This window comes from Balaenoptera borealis (assembly GCF_965194805.1).
Source record: "Balaenoptera borealis genome assembly, chromosome: 12".
Lineage (NCBI taxonomy): Eukaryota > Metazoa > Chordata > Mammalia > Artiodactyla > Balaenopteridae > Balaenoptera > Balaenoptera borealis.
The window spans coordinates 15,936,485-15,963,711 of NC_138869.1; the positions used below are offsets into that span (position 1 = coordinate 15,936,485).

The window sequence follows — 27,227 nt, forward strand, 5'->3', positions numbered from 1 at the left end:
TATTTTTGAGAGTAAAATGGGTTGCTCTTAATTATGTGGGGATAACAGGTGTACGTCTGGACTGCTCTGATCAAATGGGGACCAGTGTTCATCCTGTCTTATGTATTCATCCTAGGGATGCTGTAGTGAGGATACGTTTGGGTATGGGTTGAAACCAGGTGACCTCTTGGCATCCTTCCACGTCTAAGATTCTGAAGATTTTTGGTGTATTTTATTTCACACAAAAAAATTGATGTTCAGCTTTTCTGGATTAAGTGAAGTACGCTTACAATACAGGCAGGTTAAGGGAAGTACACGTATAATAAAGGCAGCCTCCCATGTGGCGCATCCTACTCATCCCCTTCCTGCCTCAGTTGCTCCTCCTTCTCACCTCCTATGGGAAGCATTTGCAGAGTACCACCCCCTGACTTTAGTTGGGTGCCCATCCTTGGGCTCCCATAGCTTACTGAGCTCCTCTTAGCCATGGTACTTAGTGAGCCTTGAATTCATCTGCTTATTTGTCTGTCTTGACTCCTAGATAATGTGCTTTGCTTCTGCACCCCTAGGGCCTTGCACAGGGCTGCATAGGGCAGGTGCTCATCAAGTGTTTGTTGAATGAATAAATGAATGAATGAATGGCATTATAAATTGGTTCTATAGCTCTCTCATACCAACACTTGAAACATACTTGTCTCCTGGATGCTTATGCTAAATCCGTACTATAGCAAGCCTATTAGATAAGTTCTCTTAGTATAATAATTTTACTTGATTGAGAAAAACCAAGGCTCAGAGAGGTTTAGTAACCTGCCCACTATCACATAGCTAGTAAGTAGTAGTAGAGCCAGAATTGGAACCCACTAACCACTTGGCTCAAATCTTAACTTAAAACTATCTCTGGGAGACCTTCAAGATGGCGGAGGAGTAAGATGTGAAGATCACCTTCCTCCCCACAAATACATCAGAAATACATCTACATGTGGAACAACTCCTACAGAACACCTACTGAACACTGGCAGAAGACCTCAGACTTCACAAAAGTCAAGAAACTCCCCATGTACCTGGGGAGGGCAAAAGAAAAAAGAAAAAATAGAGACAAAAGAACAGGGACAGGACCTGCACCTCTGGGAGGGAGCTGTGAAGGAGGAAAGGTTTCCACACACTAGGGAGCCCCTTCACTGGCAGAGATGGGGGGTGGCAGGGTGGGGAGCTTCAGAGCCACGACGGAGAATGCAGCCACAGGGGTGCGGAAGGCAAAGCAGAGAGATTCCCGCACAGAGGATCGGTGCCGACCAGCACTCACCAGCCTGAGAGGCTTGTCTGCTCACCCACCGGGATGGGCGTGGGCTGGGAGCTGAGGCTCGGGCTTCGGAGGTCGGACCCCAGGGAGAGGACTGGGGTTGGCTGCGTGAACACAGCCTGAAAGGGACTAGTGCAGCACAGCTAGCTGGGAGGGAGTCCGGGAAAAAGTCTGGACCTGCGTAAGAGGCAAGAGACCGTTGTTTTGGGGTGTGTGAGGAGAGGGGATTCAGAGTGCCAGAGTTCCAGAGATGGACACGAGCCACGGCTATCAGCGCAGACACCAGAGACGGGCATGAGACAGTAAGGCTGCTGCTGCAGCCACCAAGAAGCCTGTGTGCAAGCACAGGTCACTGTCCACACCTGCCCTCCCGGGAGCCTGTGCAGCCCACCACTGCCAGGGTCCCGTGATCCAGGGACAACTTCCCTGGGAGGACACACGACGCGCCTCAGGCTGGTGCAACATCACGCTGGCCTCAGCCACTGCAGGGTTGCCCCGCATTTCTTACCCCTCCTTCCCCCTGGCCTGAGTGAGCCAGAGCCCTTGAATCAGCTGCTACTTTAACCCCGACCTGTCTGAGCAAGAACAGCCACCCCCAGGTGACCTACACGCAGAGGCGGGTCCAAATCCAAAGCTGAACCCCGGGAGCTGTGCGAACAAAGAAGAGAAAGGGAAATCTCCCCCAGCAGCTCAGGAGCAGCTGATTAAATCTCCACAATGAACTGGATGTACCCTGCATCTGTGGAATACCTGAATAGGCAACGAATCATCCCAAAATTGAGGCGGTGGACTTTGGGAGCAACTGTGGACTTGATGTTTGCTTTCTGCATCTAATTTGTTCCTGGCTTTATGTTTATCTTAGTTTAGTATTTAGAGTTTATTATCATTGGTAGATTTGTTTATTGATTTGGTTGCTCTCTTCCTCCTTTTTTTTTAATATATAGATATATATATTTTTTTCCTTTTTCGTTTTCTGTGAGTGTGTATGTGTATGCTTCTTTGTGTCATTTTGTCTGTATAGCTTTGCTTTTACCATTTGTCCTAGGGTTCTGTCTGTCCTTTTTTCTTTTAGTATAGTTTTTAATGCTTGTTATCATTGGTGGATTTGTTTTTTCATTTGGTTGCTCTCTCCTTTCTTTCTTTTTATTACTTTTTAATTTTTAATAATGATTTCTTACTGTTTATTTTATTTTTTTATTTCTTTTTTTTTTTCTCCCTTTTCTTCTGAGCTGTCTGGCTGACAGGGTCTTGCTGCTCTGGCCGGGTGTCAGGCCTGTGCCTCTGAGGTAGGAGACCTGAGTTCAGGACATTGGTCCACGAGAGACCTCCCAGCTCCACGTAATATCAAATGGCAAAAGCTCTTCCAGAGATCTCCATCTAAATGCTAAGACCCAGCTCCACTCAACAACCAGCAAGCTACAGTGCTGGACACCCTATGCCAAACAACTAGCAAGACAGGAACACAACCCCACCTGTTAGCAGAGAGGCTGCCTAAAATCATAAGGTCATAGACACCCCAAAACACACCACTGGACGTTGTACTGTCCACCAGAAAGACAAGGTCCAGCCTCATCCACCAGAACACAGGCACTAGTCCCCTCCACCAGGAAGCCTACACAGCCCACGGAACCAACGTTAGCCACTGGGGGCGGACGTCAAAAACAACGGGAACTACGAATCTGCAGCCTGAGAAAAGGAGACCCCAAACACAGTAAGTTAAGCAAAAATGAGAAGACAGAGAAACACACAGCAGATGAAGGAGCAAGGTAAAAACCCACGATACCAAACAAATGAGGAGGAAATAGGCAGACCACCTGAAAAAGAATTCAGAGTAATGATAGTAAAGATGATCCAAAATCTTGGAGACAGAATGGAGACAATACAAGAAACGTTTAATGACGATGTAGAAGAACTAAAGAGCAAACAAACAATGATGAACAACACAATAAATGAAATTTAAAATTCTCTAGAAGGGATCAATAGCAGAATAACTGAGACAGACGAACGGATAAGTGACGTGGAAGATAAAATAGTGGAAATAACTACTGCAGAGCAGAATACAGAAAAAAGAATGAAAAGAATTGAGGACAGTCATAGAGACCTCTGGGACAACATTAAACACACCAACAGTCGAATTATATTATAGGGGTCCCAGAAGAAGAAGAAAAAAAGAAAGGGATTGAGAAAATATTTGAAGAGATTATAGTTGAAAACTTCTCTAATATGGGAAAGGAAATAGTCAATCAAGTCCAGGAAGTGCAGAGAGTCCCACACAGGATAAATCCAAGGAGAAACACACCAAGACACATATTAATCAAACTATAAAAATTAAATACAGGGGCTTCCCTGGTGGCACAATGCTTAAGAATATGCCTGCCAATGCAGGGAATACGGGTTGGAGCCCTGGTCTGGGAAGATCCCACATGCCACGGAGCAACTAAGCCCATGCGCCACAACTACTGAGCCTGTGCTCTAGAGCCTGTGAGCCATAACTACTGATCCTGCGTACCACAATTACTGAAGCCCGCACACCTAGAGCCCGTGCCCTGCAACAATAGAAGTCACCACAATGAGAAGCCTGCTTACTGCAACAAAGAGTAGCCCCCACACAGCAACGAAGACCCAATGCAGCCATAAATAAATAAATAAATAAATAAATAAATAAATAAATAAATGATAAAAAAATTAAATACAAAGAAAAAAATATTAAAAGCAACAGGGAAAAACAACAAATAACATACAAGGGAATCCCCATAAGGTTAACAGCTGATCTTTCAGCAAAACTCTGCAACCAGAAGGGAGTGGCAGGACATATTCAAAGTGATGAAAGGGAAAAATCTACAACCAAGATTATTCTACCCAGCAAGGATCTCATTCAGATTCAACGGAGAAATTAAAACCTTTACAGACAAGCAGAAGCTAAGAGAATTCACCACCAAACCAGTTTACAACAAATGCTAAAGGAACTTCTCTAGGCAGGAAACACAAGAGAAGGAAAAGACCTACAATAACAAACCCAAAACAATTAAGAAAATGGTAATAGGAACATACATATCGATAATTACCTTAAACATGAATGGATTAAATGCTCCAACCAAAAGACATAGACTGGCTGAATGGATACAAATACAAGACCCATATATATGCTGTCTACAAGAGACCCACTTCAGACCTAGGGACACATACAGACTGAAAGTGAGGGGATGGAAAAAGATATTCCATGCAAATGAAAATCAAAAGAAAGCTGGAGTAGTAATTCTCATATCAGACAAAATAGACTTTAAAACAAAGACTCTTACAAGAGACGAAGAAGGACGTTACATAATGATCAAGGGATCAATCCAAGAAGAAGATATAACAATTGTAAATATTTATGCATCCAACATAGGAGCACCTCATTACATAAGGCAAATGCTAACAGCCATAAAAAGGGAAATCAACAGTAACACAATCATAGTAGGGGACTTCAACACCTCACTTTCACCAATGGACAGATCATCCGAAATGAAAATAAATAAGGAAACACAAGCTTTAAATGATACATTAAGCAAGAGGGACTTAATTGATATTTATAAGACATTCCATCCAAAAACAACAGAATAAACTTTCTTCTCAAGTGCTCATGGAACATTCTCCAGCATAAATCATATCTTGGGTCACAAATCCAGCCTTGGTAAATTTAAGAAAATTGAAATCATGTCAAGTATCTTTTGTGACCACAACGCTATGAGACTAGATATCAATTACAGGAAAAAAATCTGTAAAAAATACAAACACATGGAGGCTAAACAATACACTACTTAATAACGAAGAGATCACTGAAGAAATCAAAGAGTAAATAAAAAAATACCTAGAAACAAATGACAAGGAAAACACGATGACCCAAAACCTATGGGATGCAGCAAAGGCAGTTCCAAGAGGGAAGTTTATAGCAATACAATCCTAACCTCAAGAAACAAGAAACATCTCAAGTAACAACCTAACCTTACACCTAAAGCAATTTTAGAAAGAAGAACAAAAAACCCAAAAGTTAGCAGAAGGAAAGAAATCATAAAGATCAAATCAGAAAGAAATGAAAAAGAAATGAAGGAAACAGTAGCAAAGATCAATAAAACTAAAAGCTGGTTCTTTCAGAAGATAAACAAACTTGAGAAACCATTAGCCAGACTCATCAAGAAAAAAAGGGGAAAAGACTCAAATCAGTAGAATCAGAAATGAAAAAGGAGAAGTAACTGACACTGCAGAAATACAAAGGATCATGAGAGATCACTACAAGCAACTTTATGCCAATAAAAGGGAGAACCTGAAAGAAATGGACAAATTCTTAGGAAGACCCCGAATAGCCAAAGCAATCTTGAGAAAGAAAAATGGAGCTAGAGGAATCAAGCTCATGGACTTCAGACTATACTACAAAGCTACAGTAATCAAGACAGTATGGTACTGGCACAAAAACAGAAGTATAGATCAATGGAACAGGATGGAAAGCCCAGTGATAAACCTACACACATATGGTCATCTTATTTTTATTAAAGGAGGCAAGAATATACAATGGAGAAAAGACAGCCTCTTCAATAAGTGGTGCTGGGAAAACTGGACAGCTACATGTAAAAGAATGAAATTATAACACTCCCTAACACCATACACAAAAATGAACTCCAAATGGATTAAAGACCTAAACGTAAGGCCAGATACTATAAAACTCTTAGAGAAAAACATAGGCAGAACACTCTATGACATAAATCACAGCAAGATTCTTTGGACCTAATGAAACTTAAAAGCTTTCTCACAGCAAAGGAAAACGTAAACAAGAAGAAAAGACAACCCTTAGAATGGGAGAAAATATTTGCAGATGAAGCAACTGACAAAGGATTAATCTCTAAAATTTACAAGCAGCTCATGCAACTTAATATCAAAAAAACAAACAACCCAATCCAAAAATGAGCAGAAGACCTAAATGGACATTTCTCCGAAGAAGATATACAGATTACCAACAAACACATGAAAGAATGCTCAATATCGGTAATCATTAGAGAAATGCAAATCAAAACTACAATGAGGTATGACCTCACACCAGTCAGAATGGCCATCGTCAAAAAATCTACAAACAATAAATGGTGGAGAGGGTGTGGAGAAAAGGGAACCCTCTTGCACTGTTGGTGGGAATGTAAATTGATACAGTGACTATGGAGAACAGTTTGGAGGTTCCTTAAAAAAACTAAAAATAGAAGTACCATATGACCCAGCAATCCCACTACTGGGCATATACCCTGAGAAAACCATAATTCAAAAAGAGTCATGTACCACAATGTTCATTGCACCTCTATTTACAATAGCCAGGACATGGAAGCAACCTAAGTGCCCATCGACAGGTGAATGGATAAAGAAGATGTGGCACACATATACAATGGAATATTATTCAGCCATAAAAAAGAAACGAAATTGAGTTATTTGTAGTGAGGTGGATGGACCTAGAGTCTGTCATACAGAGTGAAGTAAGTCAGAAAGAGAAAAACAAATACTGTATGCTAACACATATATATGGAATCTAAAAATAAAAGGTTCTGAAGAAACCAGGGGCAGGACAGGAATAAAGACACAGATGTAGAGAATGGACTTGAGGACATGGGGAAGGGGAAGGGTAAGCTGGGTGGAAGTGAGAGAGTGCCATGGACATATATACACTGCCAAATGTAAAATAGATAGCTAGTGGGAACAGCTGCATAGCACAGGGACATCTGCTCGGTGCTTTGTGACCACCTAGAGGGGTGGGATACGGAGGGTGGGAGGGAGACTCAAGAGGGAGGAGATATGGGGATATATGTATATGTATAGCTGATTCACTTTGTTATAAAGCAGAAACTAACACACCATTGTTAAGCGATTATACACCAATAAGGATGTTAAAAAAAAAAACTCCCCTTACTTAGAACTTAACCATAACTGTTATGTTAGCAGTTCAAAGATTTTGAGAAGTTCTGCAATTAAAATGTAGTTTAACTTGATTAACCCAGTGCTTTCCTGGCTAGTTTAAATGCTTTGATTATGTTACTTTTTCTCCCCCCTGTACCTACTAAAGTCATGTGGAAGACTTAGGAAGCAGCCACTGGGAAATGCTTGGCTAGTAGAACAGAGTTATAAATTGAATATCTGCGGCTGCGGGTTCTTTTCCTGGCTCTGTCGCTACCTGCCACATTTCAGGGCTTATTTTTCCATCCTTAAAATGAGGGAATTTAAATATACGGCCTCTCTGATCCTTCCCACCTTTAAAATCCTGCGGTACTGTAATCCTGCCTGTGTTAACCATGCACCAAGGCTGGGAAAGCATCTTATATGCCTTTTCTATATTCTGTCTTCTGTTTGACCTTTTTTCTCAGAAGCCTCAGAACTTGTAAGCTATGAAATAAAAGTACAGAACCAATCAAATGGCATTTTGACTTTCTGTAATTTCCCTGTTTTATACATTGAAAAAGGTCTATAGGTAAGCCAGTAGCAATTTAAGGAGCCTAAATGGAGCCATCTTGTAAAGAGTTGGAATAAAAACCTCGCTCTGGGGTGCCATGAGTTTTACATATACTCATCCCTCTTTCCAGAGGGAAACTAGACATGCCATCTATTAATGTTGGTAGATTTTTAAAAATCCGTTGTTGATTTAAAAAAAAAAAACGATGATTTTTAGCAAGAGCCACAAAAAGACACTCTTAGGTACAGTGATGCCAGTTCTAGAAATTTAGCAAAAGCAAAAACTAAATGAATGTGTTCAAAGATGTTCACTGTAGTGTTATCTATAGTAAAAAAAGCAACAAAGTTGAATATAACCTGAGTGGTTCAATGTTAGGAGATTCCTTGGTAAATTACAGTACATCAACACGAGAAAATATTGTGCATCCTCTAAAAATGTCTGTTGTGAAGTTCAGATAAAGCATAAGAAAATATTTTATAAAGTAAATGAAAACAATCAATACATATAAATTTGGAAAAAATATGTAAAAGTGTGTATGCTTATTGATGAAACTGGAAGCTGAATATAAAAACAAAGTTTATAGAGAACGGTGAATATGTTATTTTTAATTAAATTAATAAATAATTATTTAATATTGCTTACTTTTGTTTTTTCAAAGTAAATTAACTCTCAGCTCTGTTAGAAGAACAAACTTAGAAAATCTGAATAAAAAATATATTCACTGTAGATAATTTAGAAAAGAAAAATGACACAAAAAAGAACATTAAATATCACCCATCATCTCACCACCCAGAAATAATCATTGCAGACATTTCAGTATATATACCACTAATCTTTTCTTGGTGGGGTGGGGGTGTGTGTGTGTGTGTCTGTTTCTAGACATATTTTTAAGCAGATTTGTACAGCCATACTTTCAAGTGGCTCTTTTCACTTTAAATTGTGAACATTTATCCAAGTAGTTACGTTTTTTCCTGCATATAATTTTTAGTTATTATGTTGTATTCCTTCATATGGATGCACAGTAAGGGACTCAGCCAGTCTCCCCTATGGGTATGCATGTGATGTAGCGTTTTGCTGAGTATTGTCAAATTGATTTCAAGATAGGTTATAATAATTTACTTGGTCACCTTACCTAAAGAAGTAAAAAATTACTTAAAAATAATAAAACATTGTTTTGTCGTGTTTTTATGAATTTTTTAAAAAGCCCCAGATCCTGGACCTAGAGAGTATTATGCTAAGTGAAATAAGTCAGACAGAGAGAGACAAATACTGTATTTTATTACTTATATGTAGAATCCAAAAAATAAAACAAACAAATACATATAATGAAACAGAAACAGATTCACAGATACAGAGAACAATATAGTGGTTACCAGTGGGGAGAGGAAAGGGAGGAAGGGCAAGATAGGGGTAGGGGAATAAGAGATACAAACTACTACGTACAAAATAGGTAGGGAACAAGGATATATTGTACAGCACAGGGAAATAGAGCTATTGTAATAACTTTAAGTGGAATATATGTTGTACACCTGAAATGAATACAGTATTATAAATCAACTATACGTCACTAAAAAAATTTTAGTAAAAAGCCCCTAGTCTACTTTTCCCATGGTTATGGAGTTCTCAACTGAGAATGAGTCAACTAGATCACTTTTAAAGGGTTCTTTGATGCCAAAGATCCCTTAGGCCGTTTTTTTTTAATTTTTAAATTTTATTTTATTTATTTTTTTATACAGCAGGTACTTATTAGTCATCAGTTTTATACACATCAGTGTATACATGTCAATCCCAATCGCCCAATTCATCACACCACCGCCACCACCCCCTGCCACTTTCCCTGCTTGGTGTCCATACGTTTGTTCTCTACATCTGTGTCTCTATTTCTGCCCTGCAAACTGGTTCATCTGTACCATTTTTCTAGGCTCCATGTATATGTGTTAATATACGATATTTGTTTTTCTCTTTCTGACTTACTTCACTCTGTATGACAGTCTCTACATCCATCCATGTCCCTACAAATGACCCAATTTCGTTCCTTTTTATGGCTGAGTAATATTCCATTGTATATATGTACCATATCTTCTTTATCCATTTGTCTGTTCATGGACATTTAGGTTGCTTCCATGACCTGGCTATTGTAAATAGTGCTGCAATGAACATTGGGGTGCATGTGTCTTTTTGAATGATGGTTTTCTCTGGGTATATGCCCAGTAGTGGGATTGCTGGATCATCTGGTAATTCTATTTTTAGTTTTTTAAGGAACCTCCATACTGTTCTCCATGGTGGCTGTATCAATTTACATTCCCACCAACAGTGCAAGAGGGTTCCCTTTTCTCCACACCAGCTCCAGCATTTGTTGTTTGTAGATTTTCTGATGATGCCCATTCTAACTGGTGTGAGGTGATACCTCATTGTAGTTTTGATTTGCATTTCTCTAATAATTAATGATGTTGAGCAGCTTTTCATGTGCTTCTTGGCCATCCGTATGTCTTCCTTGAGGAAGTGTCTATTTAGGTCTTCTGCACATTTTTGGATTGGGTTGTTTGTTTTTTTAGTATTGAGCTGCATGATCTGTTTATATATTTTGGAGATTAATCCTTTGTCTGTTGATTTGTTTGCAAATATTTTCTCCCATTCTGAGGGTTGTCTTTTCATCTTGTTTATGGTTTCCTTTGCTGTGCAAAAGCTTTGAAGTTTCATTAGGTCCCATGTGTTTATTTTTGTTTTTATTTCCATTACTCTAGGAGGTGGATCAAAAAAGATCTTGCTGTGATTTATGTCAAAGAGTGTTCTTCCTATGTTTTCCTCTAAGAGTTTTATAGTGTCTGGTCTTACATTTAGGTCTCTAATCCATTTTGAGTTTATTTTTGTGTATGGTGTTAGGAAGTGTTCTAATTTCATTCTTTTACATGTGGCTGTCCAGTTTTCCCAGCACCACTTATTGAAGAGGCTGTCTTTTCTCCATTGTATATCCTTGCCTCCTTTGTCATAGATTAGTTGACCATAGGTGCGTGCGTTTATCTCTGGGCTTTCTATCTTGTTCCATTAACCTATATTTCTGTTTTTGTGCCAGTACCATATTGTCTTGATTACTGTAGCTTTGTAGTATAGTCTGAAGTCAGGGAGTCTGATTCCTCCAGCTCCGCTTTTTTCCCTCAGGACTGCTTTGGCTATTAGGGGTCTTTTGTGTCTCCATACAAATTTTAAGATGATTTGTTCTAGTTCCGTAAAAAATGCCATTGGTAATTTGATAGGGATTGCGTTGAATCTGTAGATTGCTTTGGGTAGTATAGTCATTTTCACAATATTGATTCTTCCAATCCAAGAACATGGTATATCTCTCCATCTGTTGGTATCATCTTTAATTTCTTTCATCAGTGTCTTATAGCTTTCTGCATACAGGTCTTTTGTCTCCCTAGGTAGGTTTATTCCTAGGTATTTTATTCTTTTTGTTGCAGTGGTAAATGGGAGTGTTTCCTTAATTTCTCTTTCAGATTTTGCATCATTAGTGTATAGGAATGCAAGAGATTTCTGTGCATTAATTTTGTATCCTGCTACTTTACCAAATTCATTGATTAGCTCTAGTAGTTTTCTGGTGGCATCTTTAGGATTCTCTATGTATAGTATCTTGTCATCTGCAAACAGTGACAGTTTTACTTCTTCTTTTCCAATTTGTATTTCTTTTACTTCTTTTTCTTCTCTGATTGCTGTGGCTAGGATTTCCAAAACTAGGTTGAATAATAGTGGCAAGAGTGGACATCCTTGTCTTGTTCCTGATCTTAGTGGACATGGTTTCAGTTTTTCACCATTGAGAATGATGTTTGCTGTGGGTTTGTGGTATACGGCCTTTATTATGTTGAGGTAGGTTCCCTCTATGCCCACTTTCTGGAGAGTTTTTATCATAAATGGGTGTTGAATTTTGTCAAAAGCTTTTTCTGCATCTATTGAGATGATCATATGGTTTTTATTCTTCGGTTTGCTAATATGGTGTATCACATGGATTGATTTGCATATATTGAAGAATCCTTGCATCCCTGGGATAAATCCCACTTGATCATGGTGTATGATCCTTTTAATGTGTTGTTGGATTCTGTTTGGTAGTATTTTGTTGAGGATTTTTGCATCTATATTCATCAGTGATATTGGTCTGTAATTTTCTTTTTTTGTAGTATCTTTGTCTGGTTTTGGTATCAGGGTGATGGTGGCCTCATAGAATGAGTTTGGGAGTGTTCCTTCCTCTGCAATTATTTGGAAGAGTTTGAGAAGGATGGGTGTTAGCTCTTCTCTCAATGTTTGATAGAATTCGCCTGTGAAGCCATCTGGTCCTGGACTTCTGTTTGTTGGAAGACTTTTAATCCCAGTTTCAATTTCATTACTTGTGATTGGTCTGTTCATATTTTCTATTTCTTCCTGGTTCAGTCTTGGAAGGTTATACCTTTCTAAGAATTTGTCCATTTTATTGTCTATTTTATTGGCATAGAGTTGCTTGTAGTAGTCTCTTAGGGTGCTTTGTATTTCTGCGGTGTCTGTTGTAACTTCTCCTTTTTCATTTCTAATTTTATTGATTTGAGTCCTCTCCCTCCTTTTCTTGATAAGTCTGGCTAATGGTTTATCAATTTTGTTTATCTTCTCAAAGAACCGGCTTTTAGTTTTATTGATGTTTGCTATTGTTTTCTTTGTTTCTGTGTCATTTATTTCTCCTCTGATCTTTATGATTTCTTTCCCTGTGTTAACTTTGGGTTTTGTTTGTTCTTCTTTCTCTAGTTCCTTTAGGTGTAAGGTTAGATGGTTTATTTGAGATGTTTCTTGCTTTTTGAGGTAGGCTTGTATCGCTATAAACTTCCCTCTTAGAACTGCTTTTGCTGCATCCCATAGGTTTTGGATTGTCGTGTTTTCATTGTCATTTGTCTCCAGGTATTTCTTGATTTCCTCTTTGATTTTTTCTGTGTTCTCTTGGTTATTTAGTAACGTACTGTTTAGCCTCCATGTGTTTGTGTTTTTTACATTTTTTCCCCTATAATTCATTTCTAATCTCATAGCGTTGTGGTCAGAAAGGATGCTTGATATGATTTCAGTTTTCTTAAAGTTACTGAGGCTTGATTTGTGACCCAAGATGTGATCTATCCTGGAGAATGTTCCGTGCGCACTTGAGAAGAAAGTGTAATCTGCTGTTTTTGGGTGGAATGTCCTATAAATATCAATTAAATCTATCTGGTCTATTGTGTCATTTAAAGCTTCTGTTTGCTTATTTATTTTCATTTTGGATGATTTGTCCATTGGTGTAAGTGAGGTGTTAAGTCCCCCACTATTATTGTGTTATTGTCGATTTCCTCTTTTACAGCTGTTAGCAGTTGCCTTATGTATTGAGGTGCTCCTATGTTGGGTGCATATATATTTATGATTGTTATATCTTCTTCTTGGATTGATCCCTTGATCAATATGTAGTGTCCTTCCTTGTCTCTTGTAACATTCTTTATTTTAAAGTCTATTTTATCTGAGTATTGCTACTCCAGCTTTCTTTTGATTTCCATTTGCATGGAATATCTTTTTCCATCCTCTCACTTTTAGTCTGTATGTGTCCCTACGTCTGAAGTGGGTCACTTGTAGACAGCATATATATGGTCTTGTTTTTGTATCCATTCAGCAAGCCTGTGTCTTTTGGTTGAAGCATTTAATCCATTCATGTTTAAGGTAATTATCGATATGTATGTTCCTATGACCATTTTCTTAATTGTTTTGGGTTGTTTTTGTAGGTCCTTTTCTTCTCTTGTGTTTCCCACTTAGAGAAGTTCCTTTAGCATTTGTTGTAGAGCTGGTTTGGTGGTGCTGAATTCTCTTAGCTTTTGCTTGTCTGTAAAGCTTTTGAGTTCTCCATCAAATCTGAATGAGATCCTTGCCTGGTTGAGTAATCTTGGTTGTAGCTTCTTCCCTTTCGTCACTTTAGGTATATCATGCCACCCCCTTCTGGCTTGTAGAGTTTCTGCTGAGAAATCAGCTGTTAACCTTACGGGAGTTCCCTTGTATGTTATTTGTCGTTTTGCCCTTGCTGCTTTCAATAATTTTTCTTTGTCTTTAATTTTTGCCAATTTGATTACTATGTGTCTCCGCGTGTTTCTCCTTGGGTTTTTCCTGTATGGGATTAGCTGTGCTTCCTGGACTTGGGTGGCTATTTCCTTTCCCATGTTAGGGAAGTTTTCGACTATAATCTCTTCAAATATTTTCTCGGGTCCTTTCTCTCTCTCTTCTCTTTCTGGGACCCCTGTAATGTGAATGTTGTTGCGTTTAATTTTGTCCCAGAGGTCTCTTAGGCTGTCTTCATTACTTTTCATTCTTTTTTCTTTATTCTGTTCCGCAGCAGTGAATTCCACCATTCTGTCTTCTAGGTCACTTATCCGTTCTTCTGCCTCAGTTATTCTGCTATTGAACCCTTCTAGTGTAGTTTTCATTTCAGTTATTTTATTGGTCATCTCTGTTTGTCTGTTCTTTAATTCTTCTAGGTCTTTGTTAAACATTTCTTGCACCTTCTCGATCTTAGCTTCCATTGTTTTTCCGAGGTCCTGGATCATCTTCACTATCATTATTCTGAATTCTTTTTCTGGAAGGTTGCCTATCTCCACTTCATTGAGTTGTTTTTCTGGGGTTTTATCTTGTTCCTTCGTCTGGTACATAGCCCTCTGCCTTTTCATCTTGTCTATCTTTCTGTGAATGTGGTTTTTGTTCCACAGGCTGCAGGACTGTAGTTCTTCTTGCTTCTGCCCTCTGCCCTCTCCCTTAGGCTGTTTTTTACACATTGTCTATAATGAGTGACTCTATAGGATTTCTGCTACTCTCTTAAGGACACGGAATGAATATTTAGAGTATACCGATTGGTGTCAGGGAATGCAGTGTATTCTAGCATGAGGAATTTCACTAGGAACTGAAGCAGAAAGTATTGAAAAATTTCAGATCTGCCTTAAATTTCTGAAATATTTGTACTCTGTTTGAAAAAGCATGCATTTTTTACTCTCATGTGTTCTATTAAGTAGTCAAGGTACCTGCTTTAGGATTTAATTTGAAATAAGCTGTCAGACTTGACTACCTATCTATTTTAATGACGAATTTGTTTTTATTCTTTCTTTCTTTCTTTCTTTCTTTCTTTCTTTCTTTCTTTCTTTCTTTCTTTCTTTCTTTCTTTCTTTCTTTCTTTCTCTTTTAATCAGTCATCAGTTTTATACGCATCAGTGTATACATGTCAATCCCAATCGCCCAATTCAGCACACCACCATCCCCACCCCACCGCGGTTTTTATTCTTTATTCAAGTCTAGTTCTCAATTTTCTACATTTGTATTGGGTGTTGAAGAAAGAGATTTTTACTCATGTGTGCTTTCTATTCCATTTTATTCCTTCAGTTGCATTTGATTCTCATCCAGTTTTATTTATACTTCATGAATTTGAACAGACCTGTGATTTCTCATTGTTCACTGGTGCCAGTTGAAAAATTCTCCCAGGCTCTTTTTATGGGGTAACTGTCATATTTTATAATGTGTTTCGAGAAATGTCCATGTTTTTAATTCTCTTGTCTAAATACATTTAATTTTTAAAAGAACAGTTGTAAAGTTGTGAACTTGACATCTTTAGACTTGAATGTGCATAATTACACAGTGCTCTTTGTCCTGTGCCGACTTCTTTCTAGGCTGTGTGTGTATGAGAAGCATAATTTACCACTTGGCAAGAATAAAGGCACCTTTGCTGTCTTCCCCTTTTCTTTTCTTTAAGCTGTTACTACAAGTATGGTTATGTCCCTAGGGAGAGGTGGGAAAAGATGTCTTTGCTCTCTGAAGTCCATTTCTCAAGGGGACATCAATACTCACAAGGATCCTATTTACATTGTAATTGGTTGCTGGCTGTCTGGTACAGCTGTTTCAACTTAAACCCAAGACAGTCGCTATGGAGATGGTTGACTTGAAATAGGTCAAGTAAAGTCCTTTTCCCCCTGGGTATGAGGGAGTGCTGTAACTCAACTAGAAGTGTCTCAGTTGAACAGAAAATATGTAGATGGGCAACCACATTCCTCCCCACCCCCCAAATTTCTCTTTTTAGGATGAGGCTTGTCACAAATGCTAGTCCACTCATGTTGCTGCTGTGAATCTGGAAACAACACCCCTGAAGACTATTTTTGTTAAAGAAAAGGAATGAGAGATGTCATAATTTGCAGTGTAACCTTGAATTAACTGGCTCATGTATGACTCTCAAAAGATGCTTATTTCATAAGTTCCTAAACATAGTAGAATAGCATTTATTTTTAAGACATGACCAGGAGTTCAAGAACAAGTTTGTAAAAACATAGAGTTGAGGGGGACCTTCAAGATGGAGGAGGAGTAAGATGTGGCGATCACCTTCCTCCCCACAAATATATCAGAGATACATCTACATGTGGAACAACTCCTACAGAACACCTACTGAACGCTGGCAGAAGACCTTAGACTTCCCAAAAGTCAAGAAACTCCCCATGTACCTGGGGAGGGCAAAAGAAAAAAGAAAAAATAGAGACAAAAGAAGAGGGACAGGACCTGCACCTCTGGGAGGGAGCTGTGAAGGAGGAATGGTTTCCACACACTAGGAAGCCCCTTCACTGGCAGAGACGGGGCGTGGTGAGGTGGGGAGCTTCAGAGCCACAGAGGAGAGCGCAGCAACAGGGGTGCGGAAGGCAAAGCGGAGAGATTCCTGCACAGAGGATCGGTGCCGACCAGCACTCACCAGCCCGAGAGGCTTGTCTGCTCACCCGCTGGGGCAGGTGGGGGCTGGGAGCTGAGGCTCGGGGTTTGGAGGTCAGATCCCAGGGAGAGGACTGTGGTTGGCTGCGTGGACACAGCCTAAGGGGGCTAGTGCATCACAGCTAGCCGGGAGGGAGTCTGGGAAAAAGCCTGGACCTGCCGAAAGGGCAAGAGACAGTTTTTTCCAGGTGCGTGAGGAGAGGGGATTCAGAGCACCACCTAAAGGAGCTCCAGAGACGAGCATGAGCCTTGGGTATCAGCGCGGACCCCAGAGACAGGCATGAACCACTAATGCTGCTGCCGCCACCAAGAAGCCTGTGTGGAAGCACAGGTCACTGTCCACACCACCCCTCCCGGGAGCCTGTGCAGCCCGCCACTGCCAGGGTCCCGTAATCCAGGGACAACTTCCCCGGGAGAACACACGATGCACCTTAGGCTGGTGCAATGTTATGGTGGCCTCTGCGGCCGCAGGCTCACCCCACATTCCGTACCCCTCCCTCCACCCCGAACTGAGTGAGCCAGAGCACCCGAATCAGCTGCTCCTTTAACCCCGTCCTGTCTGAGTGAAGAACAGACACCCTCAGGCGACCTACACACAGAGGCGGGTCCAAATCCAAAGCTGAACCCCGGAACCCCGGGAGCTGTGCGAACAAAGAAGAGAAGGGAAATCTCTCCCAGCAGCCTCAGGAGCAGCGGATTAAATCCCCACCATCAACTTGATGTACTTGCATATGTGGAATACCTGAATAGACAACAAATCATCCCAAATTGAGGAGGTGGACTTTGGGAGCAACTGTGGACTTGGGGTTTGCTTTCTGCATCTAATTTGTTCCTGGTTTTATGTTTGTCTTAGTTTAGTATTCAGGGTTTATTATCATTGGTAGATTTGTTTATTGATTTGGTTGCTCTCTTCCTTTTTTATTTAGTATATAGATATATAGTTTTTCCTTTTTCTCTTTTTGTGAGTGTGTATGTCTGTGCTTCTTTGTGTGGTTTTGTCTGTATAGCTTTGCTTTTACCATTTATGGTTCTGGTCCTACGGTTCTGTCTGTCCTTTTTTTTTTTTTTTAAGTATAGTTTTTAGTGCTTGTTGTCATTGGTGGATTTGTTTTTTGGTTTGGTTGCTCTCTTCTTTCTTTCTTTTTTTCGTTTTTTAAATTACTTTTTAATTTTTTTATTTTTAATAATTTAAAATTTTTTTTATTTTAATAACTTTATTTTATTTTTCTCTTTTTCTCTTTCTTTTTTTCTCCCTTTTCTTCTGAGCCGTTTGGCTGACAGGGTCTTGGTGCTCTGGCCGGGTGTCAGCCCTGTGCCTCTGAGGTGGGAGAGCCAAGTTCAGGACATTGCTCCACTAGAGACCTCCTGGCTCCACGTAATATCAAACGGCGAAAGCTCTCCCAGAGATCTCCATCTAAACGCTAAGACCCAGCTCCCCTCAACGACCAGCAAGCTACAGTGCTGGACACCCTATACCAAACAACTAGCAAGACAGGAACACAACCCCACCCGTTAGCAGAGAGGCTGCCTAAAATCATAAGGTCATAGACACCCCAAAACACACCACTGGACGTTGTACTGTCCACCAGAAAGACAAGATCCAGCCTCATCCACCAGAACACGGGCACTAGTCCCCTCCACCAGGAAGCCTACACAGCCCACGGAACCAACGTTAGCCACTGGGGGCAGACGTCAAAAACAACGGGAACTACGAATCTGCAGCCTGAGAAAAGGAGACCCCAAACACAGTAAGTTAAGCAAAAATGAGAAGACAGAGAAACACACAGCAGATGAAGGAGCAAGGTAAAAACTCACCAGACCAAACATATGAAGAGGAAATAGGCAGTCTACCTGAAAAAGAATTCAGAGTAATGATAGTAAAGATGATCCAAAATCTTGGAAACAGAATGGAGAAAATACAAGAAACATTTAATGACAAAGTAGAAGAACTAAAGAGCAAACAAACAATGATGAACAACACAATAAATGAAATTAAAACTTTTCTAAAAGGAATCAATAGCAGAATAACTGAGGCAGAAGAACGGATAAGTGACCTGGAAGATAAAATAGTGGAAATAACTACCGTAGAGCAGAATACAGAATAAAGAATGAAAAGAATTGAGGACAGTCTCAGAGACCTCTTGGACAACATTAAACGCACCAACATTCGAATTTTAGGGGTCCCAGAAGAAGAAGAGAAAAAGAAAGGGACTGAGAAAATATTTGAAGAGATTATAGTTGAAAAGTTCCCTAATATGGGAAAGGAAGTAGTCAATCAAGTCCAGGAAGTGCAGAGAGTCCCATACAGGAAAAACCCAAAGAGAAACACACCAAGACCCATATTAATCAAACTATCAAACATTAAATACAAAGAAAAAAATTTTAAAACAGCAGGGAAAAACAACAAATAACATACAAGGGAATCCCCATAATGTTCACAACTGATCTTTCAGCAGAAACTCTGCAAGCCAGAAGGGAGTGGCAGGACATATTTAAAGTGATGAAAGGGAAACACCTACAACCAAGATTACTCTACCCAGCAATGATCTCATTCAGATTCGACGGAGAAATTAAAACCTTTACAGACAAGCAGAAGCTAAGAGAATTGAGTACCACCAAAGCAGCTTTACAACAAATGCTAAAGGAACTTCTCTAGGCAGGGAACACAAGAGAAGGAAAAAGACCTACAATAACAAACCGAAAACAATTAAGAAAATGGTAATAGGAACATACATATCGATAATTACCTTAAACGTGAATGGATTAAATGCTCCAACCAAAAGACATAGACTGGCTGAATGGATAAAAAAACAAGACCCTTATATATGCTGTCTACAAGAGATCCACTTCAGACCTAGGAACACATACAGACTGAAGGTGAGGGGATGGAAAAAGATATTCCATGCAAATGGAAATCAAAAGAAAGCTGGAGTAGTAATTCTCATATCAGACAAAATAGACTTTAAAACAAAGACTCTTACAAGAGACAAAGAAGGGCACTACATAATGATCAAGGGATCAATCCAAGAAGAAGATATAACAATTGTAAATATTTATGCATCCAACATAGGAGCACCTCATTACATAAGGCAAATGCTAACAGCCATAAAAGGGGAAATCTACAGTAACACAATCATAGTAGGGGACTTGAACACCCCACTTTCACTAATGGACAGATCATCCAAAATGAACATAAATAAGGAAACACAAGCTTTAAATGATACATTGAACAAGAGGGACTTAATTGATATTTATAGGACATTCCATCCAAAAACAAGAGAACACACTTTATTCTCAAGTGCTCATGGAACATTCTCCAGGATAGATTATATCTTGGGTCACAAATCAAGCCTTGATAAATTTAAGAAAATTGAAATCATATCAAGTATCTTTTCTGACCACAACACTATGAGACAAGATATCAATTACAGGAAAAAAATCTGTAAAAAATACAAACACATGGAGGCTAAACAATACACTACTTAATAACCAAGAGACCACTGAAGAAATCAAAAAGGAAATCAATAAATACCTAGAAACAAATGACAATGAAAACAAGATGGCCCCAAACCTATGGGATGCAGCAAAGGCATTTCTAAGAGGGAAGTTTATAGCAATACAATCCTACCTGCTTTTCCACAGCAAAGGAAAACATAAACAAGGAGAAAAGTCAACCCTCAGAATGGGAGAAAATATTTGCAAATGAAGCAACTGACAGAGGATTAATCTCCAAAATTTACAAGCAGCTCATGTAGCTCCATAACAAAAAAACAAACAACCCAATTCAAAAAAAGGCAGAAGACCTAAACAGACATTTCTCCAAAGAAGATATACAGATTGCTAACAAACACATGAAAGGATGCTCAACATCACTAATCATTAGATAAATGCAAATGAAAACTACGAGGTATCACCTTCACCAGTCAGAATGGCCATCATCAAAAAATCTACAAACAATAAATGCTAGAGAGGGTGTGGAGAAAAGGGAACCCTCTTGCACTGTTGGTGGGAATGTAAATTGATACAGCCACTATGGAGAACAGTATGGAAGTTCCTTATAAAACTAAAAATAGAACTACCATACGACCTAGTAATCCCACTACTGGGCATATACCCTGAGAAAACCATAATTCAAAAAGAGTCATGTACCAAAATGTTCATTGCAGCTCTATTTACAATAACCAGGACATGGAAGCAACCTAAGTGTCCATCGACAGATGAATGGATAAAGAAGATGTATATATACAATGGAATATTACTCAGCCATAGAAAGGAATGAAACTGAGTCATTGATAGTGAGGTGGATGGACCTAGAGTCTGTCATACAGAGTGAAGTAAGTCAGAAAGAGAAAAACAAATACCGTATACTAACACATATATATGGAATCTAAAAAAAAAAAAAATGGTTCTGAAGAAACTAGGGGCAGGACAGGAATAAAGACGCAGATGTAGAGAATGGACTTGAGGACAAGGGGAGGGGAAAGGGTAAGCTGGGACGAAGTGAGAGAGTGGCATGGACTTATATACAGTACCAAATGTAAAATAGCTAGCTAGTGGGAAGCAGCCACATAGCACTGGCAGATCAGCTTGGTGCTTTGTGACCTCGTAGTGGTGGGATAGACAGGGTGGGAGGGAGACGCAAGAGGGAGGAGATTTGGGGATATATGTATATATATAGCTGATTCACTTTTTTATAAAGCAGAAACTAACACACCATTGTAAAGCAATTATACTCAAAGATGCTAAAAAATAAATAAATAAATAAAAACATGGAGTTATCAGTGATATTTGGAAGAAGGCACCTGGTGACACTCGATGGGATTTGCCATAAGTTTGGCCAGAAAACATGGCTTTCCCAGTACAACTTGGCTATGATGAATGATGTACTACCTCTGAGCTCAGTCTTCTCTTGTGGGTGACTTTGATTACTTATCTTTCCTTCTTCATGTGTCCTACGTGGAAATGGTTCCTGACTCTGAATCTGACCATTACAATGGGGACTTACAGTCTTTCTGACAGGTGGCGATGCCGTTAGGTTCCCTTATAGGCCCCCTAGCTTTGTCTTGTATGGGGCTTGGTGAATATGGAGACATTTTTGGTTGTCATAGTTGGGTGGCAGGTAGGATGCTACTGGCATCTAGTGGGGAGGGGTCTGCGATGCGGCTGAGCATCCTACAGTGCACGGGACAGCACCCGTCCAACAAGGAATTATGTGGCCTAATAAGTCAGTTGTGCTGAGGTGGTCTGTTTTCAATGGATTGCTAAGAAATGTGAAAGATTTCAGGCAAGAGTGGTAGTGGGAGAAATGAAAAGCAGATATCTAGAATGAGAGGAAAGTGTGTGTATATGATGGGGAGGAAGTTGAGTAGGAGCTATAGAACCCATGTGTCTAAGGTGGTACCTGGACCCACCAATTTGAGTTTTGTAGATATTTTTGGAAGAAAATAAAATGACTAGGTTCACACATTGTATCCTGCTTTGTGCAGTTAACCATGTAAGATAAATATGTGCAACAAATAGTTGAAAAACTCGCAATATACCAACTGTCTTAAGTCATACTCTGAGGATTCTGGGAGTTGAAGATCCCCTTTAGGAATTAGGCTTAGCTCCTGGCAGACAGCAGGTGCTCAATAAATATTTGCAACCAGAGTGAGTTAAGGGGAAGAAGAGAGGGAAAGGGAATGGACTCAGAGGCCACTGGAGCAGCTGCCCTGTGTCTACCACACACAGTCCAACTCCATGGAAGTTCCCTGTTGAAGAAGATCGCGAACTGTGGAGGACTTCTGCCATTAAGGCTTGTGTTTGCTGTCTTTACTAAAGCTGTGCCTGTGTCTACCCTGGGATCCAGCAGTTCCACTCCACAGCGTGCAATCAGCAGAAATGCTTACGCATATTTACTCAGTCATGAGCTTTCAAGAATGTTCACAGAAGTAGTACCATTCATAGTAGCCCAAACTGGAAGCTACCCAAATGCCCATCAGTAATAGAATAGATAAATAAATCCATTAAAAAAATTGCTAATGGACTTGAGGACACGGGGAGGGGGAAGGGTAAGCTGGGACGAAGTGAGAGAGTGGCATGGACATATATACACTACCAAATGTAAAATAGATAGCTAGTGGGAAGCAGCTGCATAGCACAGGGAGATCAGCTCGGTGCTTTGTGTCCACCTATAGGGGTGGGATAGGGAGGGTGGGAGACTCAAGAGGGAGGAGAAGTGGGGATAAATGTATATGTATAGCTGATTCACTTTGTTATACAGCAGAAACTAACACACCATTGTAAAGCAATTATACTTCAATAAAGATGTTAAAAAAAATTGCTAATGATGAAATATTTCCAAATACAATAGGGTATAAGAAAAATAGGCATTCTAGTTCCTACCACCCAGATTTAACAAAGGTTAACATTTTTCCTATTTGTTTGTTTTTCTTCTTCTTCTTCTCCTTTTTAAAAATTTTTTATTTTTTACTTGAGAAATAGAACCTTCTGGTGGCCTTAGTGTTGGGGGCAGGGTAGAGGTGGGTGAGTGATGTAGAGATACTGAAATGTAAGAGTGGGATGACCTGGGCTTTCTCTGCAGGTCTTCCCTTGACATGGAATGAGTTACCTGTCACTGGCACCTAAACATCAAGCAGAGTAGTCAGCGAGAACATCTCCTCATTAAAGATTCCGCAGTGCCACAGAAGAAATAGGAAGAAGCCATGCCTTTCACCTCTCCTGCTCTCTGAAAAATAAAACACTTTGCAGTAGTGTCCTTTAAGGACACAATGCCTCTTTCGTTGAAATATAAAAGAATTTGGCTTTTTCCATCAAACTGTGATTGGAATACCATGAATGTTTTGATTGCGCTGATGTGAAAAAAGAACCAGACAGGGTTTGGTGTTTTCAGTGATTGCTGTAATTGGTAGCAGGATCACATTCCCCCTTCTCTTCCGCTCAGGCTGGCTCATCAGGATGCAGAGGATTGAGAGTAACATTGTCATGGGGATAACCTTGAGTCTGCTCTGGTTTATATTAGAAGAAACATTTGCACACTTCTTTACTTAGTATTAGCATCATTGATGATGGTAATTTTTTTGTAACTCTCTTCCTGACTGTCATGAGGCCCATGGTTGAGACTGGTTCCCTTTACTGAGTGCTTGCTAAGTGCTAGGCCTAGTCCTAAGCCCTGTGTGTACGTTCTGTTTCCTCCTTGTAATAACCCCTGAGGTAGGCATTGTTCCTGTCTTCACCTACAAATGAGAAAACAGGTGTGGGGAGGTTGATTAGGTTGCCAGGGGTCACCCTGGGAGTGGCAGAGCCATGATTCACATCTCATTTTGCCCGACTCCAAAGCCAAGTTCTCAATCAATTGCTAAATGAGGTCCACTTGATATTGGTATTTAGGTTAACAGAACTGTAAAGTAGGAGTTAAGGTTCTGGGAACAGGATCTGGGCTGAGCACTTCCCAGTCCTATCTAATGCAGCCTCCTCTGAGTCTGAGGTAGGTGAGGCAGGCGGGCCTGCTCCCATTTCACAGATGAGGACTCTGGGGCCCTGCAGGCAGTGAACTTGCCCAGAGCCATACAACTAATGTTGGGCTGGATATTAACCAGGGTCTTTTGAAAACACACTCCAGCTCTTTATGCTGTGGTTCAGCTTGGTCTCTGACCACCTTGGTTGACCTTCAGCCCGGCACTTAACTGTAAGATTAATGCTGTTTCGCCATCTTTTAAATAGGAGTAGTACTACCTGTCTCACTTGTTAGAGATTATAGAGGGTTAGCTAGAAGTTTGTCTTTTAAAATTCTTGGAGACACACACCATTTAGATACATATTTATTTAATCACTGTGGTGCTTTATGATGTGAGATAATGCTTTTTTTTTTTTGGCCACAATGTGTGGCTTGCTGGATCTTAGTTGCCCAACCAGGAATTGAACCTGGACCACAGCAGTGAAACATCAACTCCTAACCAGTGGACTGCCAGGGAATTCCCGAGATAATGCTTACTTGTTAGATTTAGTTACATATAAATCTTTATTTTTGATATTCTGGTAAAGTTATTTGGTAAGTCACCTGGAAGTTGAAGACCTTAAGAGAGATTTTTTTCTGCACAGACTGAGTCAGTGTTTTTCTAGAGGCATCATAACTAACCTCAGCTTATTCTGGGTTGCTTTGAGGTGGCAGCTGCTCCCTGGTGGTTACCTGTTAAAGGCGCTAACTGGAGACACCCAGAAGGGCCCGACTCTACTGTCCTGCACAGGTGAGGCCGGCGGGTCTTTCCCCAGATGACATGTTTCCTTCCAAAATAGGTTCCTGTGCTGTTGAAAAGAAACTCAGTGGCCATCTTCTATAAAAGAGTGAGTATGACAAACTCTACTCACTTGGTTGGTAGGAAAATAGGATGGCAGGAAATACTGTATGTACGTACAGACCCAAACGTAGCGCCTAATTCACAGAGAGCTCTCAATAAGTGACCTTCTTCCTCCCTCATTTGGCCTGTCAGAGGGTTCCCTCTTGCAGATTTTTTCCCCCTTTGACAGGCCTATTACAAATCTCATGACATGTTTAACCTTTACAACTTGTCTGTTTGCTCTCCCTCATGAGTGGGTCATTGTGAGGAAGGAGACCATCTGTCTTACAGATAAGTGGTGGTGTCCTGCCAGGTGGCCACTGTAGAAGCTCAGGCCTTGGGTTTAGGACTCATGTTATCTCCAGTCCTGGACTGACATACTTTGAAGCCACCGTCTGACTGAAAAACCACAGAGCTGCAAGTCGGTCAGCAAGTCTCCAGGGTAGCAAAGAAATAATTATCTCAAGCAAAAACGGATGGCACTTTAAGCCCTGAAGACGCAGAAAGGTTTGGGTCAGGACTCAGCATCTCAACAGCCCAAGAAAATTGTTCTCCTAACCTAGTTTTTCAGAAGGGATTTTCGAGCTTCTATTTTTGACAACATTCCCGGTTATTGCCCTCATTGTCAGGAAGCTGGAAGTACATGAAGTTCAGCTTTAGGGATATAACCCCTTGAAAACGTCAGAAATCTTTCGAAGCCTGAGGTGGTAGCCTCTATGGTAGAAATAGACCATGAGGTGGAAAGTTGTAGGATTCTTGGGTACCTCAGGTTGATGGCCTCTTAGGTCCCAATTATTATCTTCTTCCCTGAATTTAATAGAAAAAGAAAAAGCAAAGGGTAGAAGGAAAACTCAGAGTGGAATGTATTATATGCACTGACTGAGTCCTTCTTCTGAGAAAAGTGCGTGTCTTAATATCAGTGCTGAAAACAGTGACTGGCATGTAATAGGTACTCAATAAACGCTTGTGAAGAATAAGTGAAAGTCATGGTGTAATTACTGTAGGGAATTCAAAGATGCTGAAGAAATAGCCTAGGAATGTAGAGTACACCTGAGAAAGAGTGAGCAGGGAATTAAAGTTATCTGGTGCTGGGTAAATACGTTTATCCCCTTATTCTCAAACTTTCCCCCTAACCTTCCCTACCCCTCTATACCTTTAGAAAAAATAAAGACTTACTTGGAATCTGCTAGATTCCTCACTTGCTAGAGTGAGGCACATATAGCTGACTCATCTATAGCAGAAAGACACAGAGTTTAAGGCCAAGTATCACAGATTGGATTCTCTGGAAACAGATGCTGAGATAGAGCTTGGTGTGCAGAATATTTATATAAGGGGATCCACACCTGTGGAAGGGATGGGGAGGAAACAGGATTGGGCAGAGGGCGAAGCCAAGACTACAATGCAGGTCCAGGACGTCCCACCCGGTCCCTGGGGCTCTGGGGTATAAATGACCCATAGGATTTAGCTATGGTGAACTCACATGGCTGTGCCTTTATGCCCCTGCCGTGGTTGGTCATTGGTGGCTGTGAGGTGGCTCTTTGCAGCTCTCCTGAAGGAGCTGAGAGCTGGAAGCTTCTGCTGATGCCACTCCCAGCAGCTGGAAAATCATTCCTTCCTCATAGGGGGATCTGGCCGGTGCATCTCCACACCCACTGCACCAAGTGAGATTCTCTGGGGGTCCAGGCCTGCCTGCAAAGTGAAGAAATGTTTTGAGCCTTGTTCCAAGGGGGATCATAAGCTCTTTGGGAGCCTGAGATGTCAGAAACCCGTGGTAGAGGGTGACAGATGTGGCCCGGCTGGGGCTTGATTTGGGGACCAGGCCCAGCTCAGCATCACAGATTGAGGTGAAGGTGATGATGGGCACTTTGCTGAAGCTGGTCCTACCGGTTCCGGTTCCGGTTCCGGATCCTGCCCTGCTAACTCTGCTCTCGCTCTTCCCCAGGCCAGATCACCCGGTTCTTCACGTCTCCTGGAACGACGCCGTCGCCTACTGCACATGGGCGGGGAAGCGGTTGCCCACGGAAGCCGAGTGGGAGTACAGCTGTCGAGGAGGCCTGCAAAATAGGTACTTGGAGGGTCTCGTCTTTGCCTAACAGTATGTGGACCTTTTTCTAAATCTACGGAACTTACTTTGGCTGGACAGTTGATTTAAAACCCCAGCCAGATCGCAGCTTGCTCCTACTGGGCTTTCTTCCCGCCCGTGAAGTTACTTGGGGAACATGCATGCAGGGGTCACCACCCCCTGACAGTCTCCCAAAGCCACGTGTGCGGTGAGGTGGGCTACGGCAATTGAGCCCCCATCCCCGTGTCACATAGTCCTCCTTGGAGCCTCCTGGCAGGCTGCCTTGGTTTTTGGATTTTCTTATTTTAGGCATCTCCTGAAGCAGCAATATATCTTTCT

At 40.7% G+C, this 27,227-nt stretch overlaps 1 protein-coding gene across 12 annotated transcripts in view; it reads left to right on the forward strand.

Annotated features, from left to right (window-relative positions):
- The window catches only part of SUMF1 (sulfatase modifying factor 1), a 138,086-nt gene that overhangs the window by 34,072 nt on the left and 76,787 nt on the right, over nucleotides 1–27,227 (forward strand). For all 12 annotated transcript variants that reach the window (XM_082345388.1, XM_082345387.1, XM_082345391.1 and 9 more), the window contains 2 exons: nucleotides 24,654–24,736; nucleotides 26,769–26,891. In XM_082345388.1, coding sequence (XP_082201514.1) covers nucleotides 24,654–24,736; nucleotides 26,769–26,891 — 206 coding nt within the window. The remainder of the gene's footprint in view (nucleotides 1–24,653; nucleotides 24,737–26,768; nucleotides 26,892–27,227) is intronic.